Source organism: Oryza sativa, chromosome 4 (genome assembly GCF_034140825.1).
Source record: "Oryza sativa Japonica Group chromosome 4, ASM3414082v1".
Taxonomy (NCBI): Eukaryota; Viridiplantae; Streptophyta; class Magnoliopsida; order Poales; family Poaceae; genus Oryza; species Oryza sativa.
The window spans coordinates 17,372,897-17,387,818 of NC_089038.1; the positions used below are offsets into that span (position 1 = coordinate 17,372,897).

The following is a 14,922-nucleotide window of genomic DNA, read 5'->3' on the forward strand; positions in this document are numbered from 1 at the left end:
TGGCCGTTGGACTCCAACGGTCAGTGTGGCCGTGGCACAGCAAATTTTCATTGAAAATTTTATTTTTGTTTGCTCTAAAAAATTCATTTGAAAGAATTTCCTTAAAATTCAAATCCTAAATGCAAATTTTGGAATTCAAACATGTGTTGAAGCAAAAATTAAAATTGATGAAAATAAATATGCGGATACATACCAATTTACATGTTGGCGAAGGTCGCGTCATTTTTAGTCCGACGTGCAAGACCGTACCTCCTTTTAGTTCAGTTCGCGGATTTTCCACACGTCTCCGAAGGTGATGGAGCGGGCGTCTTTAGCTTTTCCCTCCACACCTTCTTTGGTTTTGGTGCGGGAGACGGCTTTCTCTGAGCCGGCTGCTCTAGCTTCTTGGCCGGTGTACTGGATTTTACCAGCGTCTTCCAATAACGGTTCCTGAGAAATGTTGTTTCCTTCTCCAGGAAATTCTGCATGAACTTCAGCAGGCTATCCGTCTTGGGTGGCTCCACTTCAACCACGTGGATGGTTTACGGGTTTGGCCCGTATTTGATCCGGACCATGGAGCATTGTTCGGTCCTCGGCTAGAACTCGAACTTCTCTTCTTTCCTGTTGATATGGAAATGGATACTCCTCATTCCCACGTCAATGTTGGCTTCCGCGGTGCTAAGGAACGGATGGCCCAAGATGAGCGGCGTTTCCTTCTCCGTGTCCATGTCCAACACTACAAAGATGAGTGGCGTTTCCTACTCTGTGTCCATGTCCATATCTTGACCAGCACATCCTCCGCTATCCCTGCCAGGTAACGAACTGACGAATTGGCCAGTTGCAGGCGCATTGGTGTTGGTGCCAACACCGTGAAGTGAGCTTGTTGAAGATGTCGTTGGGCATGACACTTACACTTGCTCCAAGGTCGCAGACGGCTTGGTCGAATTGCTGTGACCTGATCAAGCAGGTGATCGTGGGATACCCTGGATCCTTCTTCTTTTCCGGGAGCTTGTGGAGTATGACATTGATGCACTGCTTCGTCAGCTTGACCACTTCCATAGTCGTGAGCGGTCACTTGTTGTTGAGGATGTCCTTGAGATAACGTGTGCATGTTGGCACTTGCATAGCATCCAACAATGGCACGTTGATGTGGATCTTCTGGATTACTTCAACAAAACGAGCGAACTGATCGTCCACTGACGGTTTCATGCTTCTTTGAGTTAACGGCAGCAACCGGGTGTCGCAATACTCCTGCGGCACAGTCTTCTTTGGTTGAACCTCTTCATCAGCCGTGTTACTAGATGGTGCTTCTCTAGTGATACTGCTAGTGCTTGCACGGTTAGGATATGGCAGATCACGAGTGGACTTACCTCCTCTCATTGTGATCACCTTAACATTTTCAACGGAGGATTCGGGCTGCCTCGGAATCCTCCCAGACTCATTTGCAGGTACAAAAGCAGCTAATTGAGCCAGTTGTGTTTCAATCATCTTATTAAAGCTCAGCTGGTTTTGAAATGCAGAAGCGAAGCCATCTAGCTTGACATTTATGTTTTCTAAGGTCTTGTCATAAGCAGCTAGCTTTTTACTTAAAGCATATGTGGTTTTAGCTTGCGCAAAGACGAGATCTTTCAAGGAGGGCTGGTTAGAGAAGTTATCGTTGTTGTTACCTCCTTGATAATATGGGCGTGTTTGGTTCCATCCCTGACCTCCTTGTGGACAATACCCGTTGTTGTTGTTGTTGCCCATGTACATCGCCTCTTCACGGGTCTACGGGCAGTCGTTCCCAGAGTGACTCCTGCTGCTGCAGACCTCACACGTAACGTGTGAGTCCAAGGCTTCGATGGTGCCTTGTGATCTCTTGTCGTTGTCGTCCAAGCGTTTCATGAGGAGGTTCAGCTTGGCAGCAAGCATCTCCGTCTCCTTGATGGTGTGCATACCTTGCTGATGGGTCTGGATTCATTCCTCACTCCAACCCATATTGGAGACTATCTTCTCTATTAAATTGACGGCTCCTCGAACCGTCTTAGAGACAAAGGCTCCTCCAGTTGCCGCGTCCAAGTGGTCGCGAGACGTGGGAGTGCGTCCATTGTAGAAATTCCGTAGAATAAGCCAGTCGTCCATCCCATGGTAAGGATAGGCGGCCACATATTCCTGAAGTCATTCCCATGCCTTAGGAATAGACTCATCTCTCGTCTGCTGGAAACTCGAAATTCTTCCACGAAGGGCGTTGGTTTTGCCCATTGGAAAGAACTTCGATAGGAATGCTATAGAGCATTTGTCCTAGGTGTTGATTGTAGCACGGTTGGCATAGAACCACTACTTCGCTTTCCCAAGGAGGGAAAACAGAAACAGCCATAGCCTGACGGTGTCTGGACTGACTCCCTTCATGGTGTACATGCTGCAGATCTCCAGGAACTGTTGTAATGAGCATTGGCATCCTCGTTAGGCTTGCCGCAGAACGGGATAGCCTGCGCCATTGTGATGAGGCTGGACTTCAGATCTGTAGCCCAATGGCCACGTTGTCAGCAGAGGGAGCAGCGAATTCGCGAAGGATCTTGTCAGCCATAGTCTTGAAGGTCAGTGCGCTGGTATGGCTGATTTCTTTGTCGGGAGAGTTTTCTACGGAGCGACGACTCGCGTCTTGACGCTCTGAAAGAAAGCTTCTAGATTTTCTTTAAAGTCATGAAACCAGTCATGCACTACCTTGCTTCCACAAAAACAGTGAAAACAACCAAGGTTAGCCCACAAAGGACAGTGATTATACAAAGGTAAATATAAAATATTACTATTGGTAATCTCTATTATAAATCTTCCCTGGCAATGGCGCCAGAAATGCCTGTTGTTATTTCTTAACGACATTACTAGAAATATAATTCGCAGCAATGGTCCAGAAATACTTCTAGTATATTATGGTTACAGAGTTCATCCACAAGCGCACGGATATACCATTGTAGCATTTCACTCAAGAGTATTCCAAGGGTATCGTATTTATTTAATCCCGTGGGAAGATCATAGTAGAGAGAACCGTACTAATAGTTTATATGTTACTTGTAATAATCATAGTCTAAGCAGGGGTTAATATAGTCCAAAGGGTAGAGCGACACTCAAGCATAGAACTACTCATTCTCATACTAAATTATCTAAACTAAGTGAAAAGAAAATAGAAAGAATCTGTTCCTATACTTCTAGTATACATAGTATACATACATTATAGTTATACGATTAACTAGCTAATACCCTCTATCCGATGCCCTCCTGGTACTTTGAGAAGCCACCCCTGACTGTCGAGTTCCCTACGACAGCCCGTCATGGCCATACAACCGGGGCTAAATACGGAGGAGTATCGTCCCCAGGAAATTAACTTAGGACTATATACACGCGCGGAGGAATACCCGTACTGAGCTGTCACCATGAGCGGGCCACCTCTCATCCGTAGCATAAAACCCCAAATAATGATAAGCAATAATCTAGACACCACACCAAAACTACCAGATAATACTCTAATATCATCGTCATGACATAGAGTAAATGCAATAGCAAACATTATACCCATACCAATGCATCTTCCAGATAAGCTAGCAGTATAATCAGTATAACTTGAACATGAAGTAAAGTTGGCATTCAAATACTCGGAAAGTATTTGAATACCAGAAATGTATACAGAAGAGTATTCTAAATAAAGTACAATGCTTACAAAAGAGAAGAGGACAGCTACTGGAGCCATACCCGAACTCTTCCGAAGGCTTCCTGACTCCGATTTCTATTCTATTCCTACTCCACTAGCTTAAGAATACTAAACTAAACTTGAGAGAATATGAGAGAGCTCTTGCTTGAAATGTGTGAAGAAATGGAGGGAGTGAGAGCCGTTTATAGCTGAGTATAATGGTTATGATGGTTGGAAAGGTCGGTAATACCCTTCAACAGTCATTGGGGATCAATCCCAGCCGTCCATCAAAACCATGCATCGAACGGAGCCACGGTGGGTTCGACCGAACCATGGGCTGGGCCGGCCTGGCCCAATTTCAGCAGGTGGCCTCCTCTATTGCTCCCATGCACAGACTTGTGAATTTTGGCCCAATTGGTCATGTCATTTCTACACTATTGGCCCATTCATTGATAAGTCTGATTCTCGACATCATCCGATTGATTGATCGTCTGATTTGATGTCAATTCTCCTCCACTTTATGGTTATTCTCTGCAAAAGGTAAGTACTCCTCATACTAGTGGAATATTATTATTCTAACATAAATATGCATTGTAAGCATAACTAGTTCTCCTATATTTTGGTAGTATTGACGGTCAAAACTGATCGCTAACGACCGTCAGCACTAGCATGGAGGGAAGGGTGCAACCTATCGAGGGGAGGTTGGGAATCGAAGGTGAGGTTGGAGGATAGGCTACGACTCAACTAGAAAAAAAAGATAAGTGAGAGAAACCGGGGAGACGGAGTGCGAAAAGGATAAATGAGGGCGGAGGGGCCGAGGTGGCTCGGCTTGGTGGTATGATGTGTTGGAATTTTTAAATCAGTACCTATAATTCACTATGTGTATTGGCTTTTTATGAAAACCGACACAGAATGTGATGACTTTCTACGTGTCAGTTTTTTTAAGAACCGGCATATATAGGCACTTAGAGGTTCCAATTTATATTTTTAGCCTACCCTGGGACGTCAGGTGGATGGGAAAAGCCTCATGTGGACCGGTTTTAAATGAAGCGGCACATATTGAGGCTTCCCCTATTAGCAGTTCTGTGTTTCTCATCCCCATGTTGGATGAGATTCAGAGGAGCCAAAAGAGAGACAACTATCCCGTGCAAAACTCTACTAGAAAAAATATTTTCTCAGGCAGCCAAAAATGGTCTTCGCGAGCGGTTAGACATGTCGCCGGTAAGTAAAGTCGCACGAAAATAAGGTCTCGGCCACCTGCGAAAATAAATTTTCAAGTAAGCTGAGTTATATCGCCTGCTTGGAATATTCACAATTTTAGCAGACGGCTCTGTTATACAAATCGCCTGGAAAAATCATATTGGGTGACAAAAAAAATCATCAGCATACAATGCTCCTCATCCAGCCACTGAATTTCAATCAAACCCCAAGTTCAATCACAAAATACACATTCACAAATTCGATTATCCAAATTCATATAGCATTCTCAAATTCACAAACTACATCTCACGCCAAACCTGAGAGAGGGAAGGGAAGTGGACTGGATGAGCTAGCTTGCCCGCCAAGAGATCAATAGGAGATGGAAGCCAGGAGCAGAGCCTGACTGTGGTTGCCGCCCGTCGTCATCGTCGTGCGCTCGAGGTCATCGTCATTGTCGCAGCCCTCGCCGTCGACACCATCGCACGCATGGGAAGAGCAATGCCGGCGCTGGATCCGATGCTCTCGAGCACATTCAGCGCCAGATCCGGTGCTTTGGATCTGGTTTTGGGAGGGAGAGGGAGGGGACCCGCGCTGCCGCCCTCCCCTCCGGCCGCGCCGCCTCCGACGCCCCTCCCCTACACCGGATCTAGGAGGGAGATGGAGAGGAAGGGGAGCCGCACCGCCGCCGCCGACGTCCTAGGCCGGATTTGGGAGGGAGAGGGAGAGCGAGGGGAGGGCGGCTGCACCTCCGCTGCCCTCCACTCCGGTCGCGCCACCGCCGACGCCCCTCCCCTCCGCTGGATCTACGAGGCAGAGGGAGGCATGGGGAGCGGAGCTGCACCGCCAGTGGCATCCTCCCCTCTCTGGCCACGCCACCACCACCGCCCCTCTCATATGCCAGATCTAGGAGGGTAGGAAGGAGAGGGGAGGAGAGTCGGAGGAAGAGGGAGGGCTAGGAGGGGCCACGCGGGCTGTCTCCTCCGCAGCCAGCGTGGCAATGGCCGGCCCCTCTACCGTCGCCAGCTATGGTCGGCGCTGCCATTGTCCCCGGTAGATGGAGCAGGATTGGGGAGGGAGAGGAAAAAGTAAAGGCACGCTCAATTTTAATAGTGTTCTCATATGTTGGAGGCGAACCACTTAAGATCCGCTTGAGAAAATCATATTTTACCAGGCGAGCCTATTAAGATGTCCATCTGCGAATATAAAGGTATTTTTGCATTGGATTTCTGACGGGGTCCGCCTGGAAAAATTAATGTTCATAGATGGGGCTAAATCTAGAGGCTCTTTAGCTATTTTTGCAAACGGTTATAAGAGAGTTTTTTTTAGTCCGCCTGAAAAAAATAAATGGCCTCCATTGATAAAAATGGTTTTTTTCTAGTTGAGAAACATCCATGTCGTCACGTCCGCAAATCTCTGGTACCACATATGCTGGTTGATGGAGGGGAGCCAGGAGTCCTCGCTCACCATGAGATGAATGTACTACATGGACGGTCACCCGATAAACCACACTAGCACGGGATAGGTCATCTCGGTCGGGTGGAAACCCTCATCTGTGTTGGGAAGGGCCTTCGTCACGAACAAAAGGTCATAGATTTGAGAAGTCATCTATATAGAGCATTTGGCTATCACGGATGACAGTTATCTCAATTGGGCCAAAAATAAAGCCTGTCACCGATAGGTTTGACCCAACATATGAGTCAAACCAGTGCCAAACTAAAGCTCGTCACCAATGAGATCATCTGTCACGGGCTCATACTTCAATCACGGGATTGGTATGGCGCCCGTCACGGATGACTCACTCAATCGGGCTTGTTTTTAAGCCCGTCAAGGATGACTCATATCGATCGGGCTTAAATTTAGGCCCGTCATGGATGAGATCATCTTTTTCAGTCTTTTATTTAAGCCCGTCATGGATGATTATTTGACCCAAAAAAATAAAATTTGTTTTTTTGCTAGCCTCAGGCTTTTGCTAGCCATGCCCGCTGCAAAATGACCGAAGCAGATATATATATTCCCTTTCCTAGCAACCCCATTCACGCATCCATTCACAAATCAAACATTCAGTGATCACATCCACATTCACACATCCATTTACATATATGCCAGTTACAACAATTCACAAATCAAACATATATTTAGTGATCACACATCCACATTCACACATCCATTCACATATGCCATTCACATCCATTCACACAACCATTCAGCAACATGAATCTTCAAGCGTCAAGCATCAAAACCTGCAAAACCGAGTTATAAATTGGAACAAATTTATATGTAATTAGCATTGCAAGTATATACAGAAACATCAGACCAGATTATATTACATATAATATGATGAGGACATTAATCCTTTGGATAATGATACTCCTCAAGTTGTTTTGCAAGGTCCAATCACTAGAGCTCGCACCTGATAATTAAATTTACAGGTGAGCTCGTTCCTAAGTACTTCTTTATGTGCTTTTGAGGATAAATTGCTACCTAATGATTTAATTATGATTAGGAATTATGGGGAGGACCATGGAGAACTTGGAGAGAGGCTAGGTCATTATGGACAAGGTCATTATGGACGTTCAAGTCAAGATGGAGAACCAACTCATATCAAGTTCAAGTCCACTTCGGGTTCTAGGAGGAGTCCACACTAAATTCATTGCCCAGGTTGCATTCGGACACCGATTTCGACGTTCTACATATGCATGGAAAGTTAACGAGATCATCTTTCCAATGGATCCGGACTCCGATTTCGACGTTCTACATATGCATGGAAAGTTAACGAGATCACCTTACCAATGGATCTAGTCCCACATCAAAATTCCTTCCAAGTCAACGGGAATATTCGAAACTAGAAAGTGTTGTGTCACCTTCTTTGGGCCCGTTGGGCCATATATGGAGTCGAAGTCTAATAGGGTCATGTCCATGGGTCTAAGGTCAACCCGAAAACCTATATATTTATTAGCCATCATTGTGTTAGGGTTGGTTTTGCTTAGATTATTTCTGCCTTCACAGTTTCGCCGCTAGATTGGTTTGTGAAACCCCAACTTCAAGTCCCTGATAATCATTCATCTACGATTCACACGTAGGGATTAGCCTTCTCGGTGAGGTCAATTGGGTTTCGGCACGGTTGATAACCAAAGGAGACGTGGTGCTGCGATTACAGGATTCGGATCGTGTTGATCAGAAGCCAGATTGTGTGTGTCAAGTTTCCACCAAATCGATAGTTATCTTCACCTGACGGTAGATCTGACATCCAGTTCCCATCATGATATATACATAAATGTTCAACCATTGTAAAATCACATGTCTTGGACAAGCATTGCAAAATGTTCAACTATTTAGAGACGAGCTAGCTACGACTTCACATTAAAGCTTCCATTGGTTCCTAAGATTTCATCTAGTATGAAACGTGCTATCTCCTCTCTAATGACTTAGAAGTTGTGGTCCGGGATGTCGGAATGTTTTTCCTACATGTGAGGTGCCAAGTTAGTGTATATGTATATACTTTGAAGTACTTAGCATATATAGGCGTATACACAATTGAAGCACACACCTCAAGGTTGAGCAATGTCACATTTTCCGAGAAGGTCCTCATGTTATGGCACACGTGGAACTCACACTAGTCACCAACTTGTTGACGTACTGGGAAGTCTATTTTGTGACCGAGTTTGAGTTTTCCTGCCTTATGCCTCCTGTCTTTTTGCACATATCGGTTCCACGCGTCGTTCAATGCAGCTCCGATCATCGACCAATTGTATAACTTCTTATCAATTTTGGAGTTAAGATAGTAAACTATACTCCACTTCGGCACTAATAACAGAAGAATCAAATGGGCCCTGCGGCATTCGTATATTGCAAGCTAAATACTAAAGTTTTACGCGTTGTGGATTTTCATCTAATTTGGATACACACTTATTGTTGATCATAGGCACACATAATGGACTCTTTGTCTTGATGGGACCATAAGCAATCCTTGATATATTCTACCATGTTCGCACTGATGACAGATGGATCGAGTAAGGCAACATGCGGTGAATATGCTTCCAAGTTAACCTACAAACAAGACAAACACCTGTATAAGCATAATATATGGATTGTTATTACCATATGCGCAACAATACTTACAACAAGTAGCACTTAAGGAGATTGGTATCCACCGCTCGCAGCCTGTAGAGGTCCCATAGATCTGAAAAGTCTACGACAATATAGGCTTCTGGCCCAAGAAATGGTGGTGGACCGTGATGACCCATCATGGAGGTATCTATATGCTTCCACTTTGCGTTAGACTTCTCCATGTAGTACCCGGGCAACTCCTTGCAAGCAGGGCTCATCTTCGCTAATGTGTCGTCTCCATCCAATGGCATGCCTAATGTGAAGGTGGTCGGAGGAGGAACTAATGGCGCCTGGCTCAGATCTAGATTCCTTGGAGCCAAAAGTGAGGGTTGCAGCTTTCCTGTTCCTCTCCCCCTTCCAATAGTTTTTTTTGTGTGTTTCATGCAATGGTAGAGAAGATTTCACCTTCCTGCTGTCAGCCTCCAAACTCTCGTCCCCAAAATCTATATCATATTGCAAGTGGAGATCTTCATCTTGTTATTCAATGATAGGAGGGGCTGAACGAAGAGTTGGAGTGGGTCCTGGTGCTAAAGTTGGCCGGGCATGCTAAAGTTCAAGTAGACTTTGTCAAGCCCGTATGGACCAACTTCAATCTGCTGCATGTACCAAATGACGAGATTTTGACCCTAGGAGCTGACGAGTACTTGGTGCTGCATTATTTGACCTAGAAATCATATTTATCTCAGTGTTCTCCTTGTGCCATTGGATAAAGATCCCACGTGCAGCTCCTAGGGTCAAAATCTCGTCATTTGGTAGATGCAGCAGATTGAAGTTGGTCCATACGGGCTTGACAAAGTCTACTTGAACTTTAGCATGCCCGGCCAGCAATTGCGCCCCATGCACTCGCGTTTCCAGTGCAGGATTGAACACAAGATCCTAGGCGGCTGGAACTGTAAATGTTGGTGTCACCCTAACAGCTAGGGTGCACTTTGTGGGTTCCTGCGATTGATTCATCCATGTTCTTAGAATATGATATATGGATTTGTTAAGACAACATATATATGCATTGTTTGTTGGTTTTACCGTTATGTGGTCGACTGTGGCAAGGACTAGAGGTTGTTCTTCTACCACCTCAGTTGATGCGCAACTGTTACGTCTTTGTGTGGGGCTCGCTTCGACTCTGCAAGCGGCGATGGGGTCGGCATTTTGTTGCTGGAGCTCACCCCTGATGCGTGCCTCCGATCCACCCGTCCCAATTTTTCGTCGAATTCAGAGCTAAGCTCGGCTCTGATATGCTCTCTAAGCTGGTCTTGATCTTCCTGATTTTGTGCACCACCACTTCTATTTGCAGCTACAACATCGTCGACTGATTCTTGCTCTCCATGCTTCACCCATCACGTGCAACCCTTCATGAATCCTCGTTGTATCAGATGAGCGTGTACTTCCACTCTACTATTAAACATAATCTCATTTTTGCAATCTGCACATGGACAACACATGTACTTGTTGTTTCTTCTTTTCATGTCCTCCTCCGCAGCGTTTATAAAATTTAATACGTCATTTCTATACTTTTTGCTATGATGACGCACAGTTGTTCCATGCATCCAACTTCGATCCATCGTTGCAAAAGTGAACAAATATGATATAATGATTTTGTAAGATAAGTATTATTAAATTTATGGGAATTGTTTAGTTTTTTCAATTACCTTTTTGAATTTTCTGTTTTCTTTGAAAAAATAGACAAAATTTCGCCCCCCTCCCCAACACCTCCCACAAAAATAGTCAGCAGCAAGATAACCATTCCTTAGGCAGCTGGAGTATTTGTAGTCTGGAATAGATATTGATAATGGCCAAAGAACGGACATCGCTGACGGGGCTTTTAGTTATCTCAATCGGGCATAATAGTGAGCCCGTCACCGATGACAACTATCCGTGACAGGCCTTATTGATATCTTTGCTGGGCCTTAATTAGAGCCCATCACAGATGGTTGTTATCGGTGACGGAAGTAGTATATGGGTCTGATTGAGATTATAAAGATAATCTCAATCGGGTGTAAACTATAGCCTATCACCGATAGGTTTCATTGGTGACGGCTTAAAATACATACACATGTATCTTTCTATGAGTTTATCTTTGTCTTTGTTTATTTTAGCCCGTTAGAGATGACGACGCTATGATGGTGCGCAAGCCCCAGGCGCGGTTTATTTTAGCCTGTTAGAGATGACGATGTTGTGACGGTCCGCAAGCCCCAGGCGCAGGAAAGGCCGTTACATATAAGAAGTTATGTACCAGTGCCATCTCTGTTGTTGGCCACTCCAAGAGGTGAAATAGTCAGTAAAACCTTGTTAGACTTGGAAGTTGATGTCATCAAAGTTCAAAACCTTGGTTGTCATCTTTCACTCCGGCGAGGACGCTCGTTGTTTTGCACACACACACACACCGTAAAAACTAACACTAGTGCAGAAACCATCTTTACTCCTAGTTGGGAACCCCTTTAGGCCCGATTTTCCAACCGGGAGTAAGGATCCGGGACTAAAGATGGTCGATGACCATCTTTAGTCCAGGTTGAAATAACCGGGCCTAAAGATGCATCTTTAGTCTTGGTTGGTACCACCAACCGGCACTAATGAGAGGGGATCTTTAGTCCCGGTTGATGTTACCAACCGAGACTAAAGAGACAATAGCGGCAGTACCAGATGGTCCCCTTTTCTTTTTCTTTTTTTCCTTTTTATTTTCTCCTGAATCAAGTTGGCAAATCCCCAAATCAAACCCCAAAACCTGGCAAATCCCCAAATCCTCAAATCAAAGTAACATCCCAAATTCACATCACCAAATCCACATCACAAATTATAAACAAATTATAAAGTTACTTATACACACAAATCAAATACATCACAAAATCCTAAAAAATTACTCAAATACATCACAGATCCAAACAATGAATCACAAATTTGTACATCTCAATGAATCACAATTTTTTTTAAAAAAGAAAAAACAATGCCTCTCGCCATGACCGCCAGGCGCGGCCCCGCCGCCCGCCGCCCGCCACAGCCGCCGCCGCCCGCCGCCGCGCGCGGCGCCGTCGCCCGCTGCCAGGCGCGGCCCCGCCGCCCGCCGCCCCCCACGGCCACCGCTGGCCCACCGGATGGGAAGGGGAGGAGGGGGAGGAGAGGAGGAAGGGGATGAGGTGGAGGAAGGGGAGGAGGTGGAGGAGAGGGGATGAGGAATAGAGTTAGAGAGGAGAGATCTGAGGAGAGGGTGAGAGATTCGATCTGCCTAAGTTGTAACTGTGGAGGTGAGCATAAATGGTATACTTCATGTAATCTATGCAGCATTCTACCACTTCCTTAGTTGTGTACCCCTCTATCATTGATCCCTCTGGATAAGCTCGGTTACGGACATACCCTTTCAGGATGGACATGTACCTCTCGTACGCCCACATTTGGTGTAGGTATAGGGGACCAATCTCGATAATTTGTGGTACGATGTGGACAATCAGATGCTCCATCATGTTGAAGTAAGCTGGAGGGAAAAACATCTCAAGCTGGCACGCTGTCTTGATTGCAAATTTTTGAATGGGGCCTAACTCTTCAGGATCGAAAACCTTCTGTGATACTCGATTGAAAAAGTAGCACAACTTTGTTATCACTAACCGAGTGTGAACTGGCTTGACCGCTCTTATAGCAATCGGTAGGAAGACTATTAACATCTTGTGACAATCATGAGCATTGTACCCAGAGATGGTCAAATCTTTCAAAGATACAAGTTTTCCGACGTTCGCTAAGAAACCAGTCGAGACTTCTACACTATGCAAGCATCTACATAAAGATTTATTCTCGTTAGGTGTTAGTGAGTAGCAAGCAGGAGGAATATCGATCTTCCCATTTGGCAGCTCTTTTGGGTGATGCTCATGCCTTATGTCCAAATTGACGAGGTTGGTCCGGGACTTGAACCCATCTTTCGTCTTACTCAGGATGTCCAGTAAAGTGCCAATGGTGCTATCAAACACATTCTTCTCAAGGTGCATTACATCGATGGCATGACGAACCTCCAGGTCTTTCCAGTAATCCAGATACCTGAAAAATATTGAGTGCTTCTGAAAAGGTATGTTACTTTCCTCTAAAGGTGCATCAGTTTTTTCCTAATCCGTCCGTTTCTTCCTCTTGACAGGCTTCTTCTTTGGCTTGCCGAAGACAACCTTAATGTTCTTTGTCATCTCGAAGACAGAGCCACCAGTTCGTGTTTCAGGAGCTAGATCATTCTCTACTGTATTGTCAAATAATATAGCCTTCGCACGTCACCTATGCCTTTGAGGTCAGAACCGACGATGACGCATGTACACACCCTTGGTTGACGAGGTGAGGTACTTGTACGATGTCTTGTCGATACATATGAGGCATCCGAACTTCCCCTTAAACTGGCCCGAGAGCAAAAAGTTTGCCGGTAAGTCGTTGATCGTAACGAATATGATGGCATGCAAAGTAAAATGTTCCCTATGGTACTTGTCCCACATTCGTAACCCTTTCTCCCACAGTTCTTGCATGTCCTCCATCAATGGTTCCAGAAACACATCTATGTTAATCCCAGGCTGTCTTGGACCATGTATAAGGATAGACAAAAGAATATACTTTCGCTTCTGGCAAATCCAAGTAGGCAAGTTGTACATTCTAAGCAGAACTGGCCAGGTGCTGTGTGTGCTGCTTAGGTCACCGAACGGGTTCATTCCGTCCGTGCTCAATGCAAACCTTACATTTCTCGGGTCCTTTGCAAATTCCGGGTGTAGTGCATCAAAGTTTATCCACTGTCGAGCATCGGGGGGTGTCGGATCTTACCATCATTTTTCCTACCCTCCTGGTGCCATCTCATCAACTTGGCGTCGTCACGGTTGGAATATAGCCGCTTCAAGCGATCTTTAACTCGCAGGTACCACATCACCATCCTAGGAATCTTTTTGTTCTCATCCAACGGTGCATCATCTTTGTCGACCACCTCTCCATCGGAGGCTCCGTTGCCTGTCTTGCACCGACTCGTCCCACATGTTGGGCAAGAGTTTAAATCCGCGAATTCCTTGCGGTACAGTATACAATAATTTTCACATGCATGGATCTTCTGAACACCTAGAGACAATGGACATATCAATTTCTTCGCTTGATATGTGTTAACTCTCAAAAGATCCATCAAATCATTGAAGCTAGTGTCTAACCATCCATGTCTGGCCTTCAATCTGAGAAGTTCGAGCACCGAGCGCAGGACCGAATAGTCCTTGTCGCATCCTTTCGCTTCGTCGTACAGAAGCTCCTTCGCTGTTTTTTCCAATGCTTCCCAATTGTCCAACCCTCGTCTTGTACCAGTTAGAACCTCTAGTTCAACGTGCCGCAACATATCTTCCAGATCAAAATCAATACCTTCATTCTCTATACCAGAGACACCGTATTCCGGGATGGTTCCATGTGACATGTCTTTGATTATAAAATTTTTTGCATCATCAAAACAGAAATCATCTAACTCTTTGCTACGACCTCCGACTTCCCCATGAAAAGTCCATATCTCATAGCCTTTCTTAAATCCTCGTTCTACGATGTGCGACAATATTTAATTCAGATTTTGCAGCAAAATTTCGTTCTTACAAACTTTGCATGGGCAAAAAATGCTCCTCATATTCTCGCTCACAGCATGTGCCTTTGCGAGCTCAACAAATTTGGCTGCTTCCTTCAAGAACGTTGAATGAGCTATTTTCGTGTTGTACATCCATGTTCGATCCATGACCTACAATAAAGCTTGTCATTAATACACCATGCCCGATTCAAAAATGAATGTATTTAAATTGGAGGGAACTAATCACATAGTAATTTAAAGTTTTACGGACTATTTAAACAGCCGCACAACAATTTTAAGCATTAATAAAATATTGTCCATTTCTAAAAAACGAAAAGAATCTGTCAAGGTTATGGATACCATATACCTAATAGTAGTCGACTAAATCTCGGCAGGACCCACCACATACCACGTCTTATACGGACACTGACCTCGG

The 14,922-nt window shown here is 45.0% G+C and overlaps 1 protein-coding gene and 1 non-coding gene across 2 annotated transcripts; one reads left to right on the top strand and one right to left on the bottom strand.

The window, feature by feature from the left end:
- The first annotated feature begins 2,098 nt into the window (after positions 1–2,098).
- On the top strand, positions 2,099–2,205 carry LOC112938868 (small nucleolar RNA R71). Its single transcript, XR_003242188.1, has one exon. It is a non-coding gene; the product is annotated as a small nucleolar RNA R71 (small nucleolar RNA).
- A 9,918-nt stretch (positions 2,206–12,123) lies between these two features.
- On the bottom strand, positions 12,124–14,348 carry LOC136356203 (uncharacterized). The gene is made up of 3 exons (XM_066309795.1): positions 13,724–14,348; positions 13,060–13,157; positions 12,124–12,987 (listed from the first exon to the last, which is right to left on the bottom strand). The coding sequence occupies exons 1-3, from the start codon at positions 14,346–14,348 to the stop codon at positions 12,124–12,126; spliced, it is 1,587 nt and encodes a 528-aa protein (XP_066165892.1).
- Positions 14,349–14,922: the final 574 nt, after the last annotated feature.

Bases quoted from the DNA above. Each gene is read 5' to 3' on its own strand.
- LOC136356203 (XM_066309795.1), bottom strand. From the start codon at position 14,348: ATGTCACATGGAACCATCCCGGAATACGGTGTCTCTGGTATAGAGAAT. The intron at 13,158-13,723 runs GTAAGATCCGAC...TTGACAATACAG, and splicing joins GGAGGGTAGGAAAAATGATG to TAGAGAATGATCTAGCTCCT. The intron at 12,988-13,059 runs GTCAAGAGGAAG...ATACCTTTTCAG, and splicing joins GCAAGCCAAAGAAGAAGCCT to AAGCACTCAATATTTTTCAG.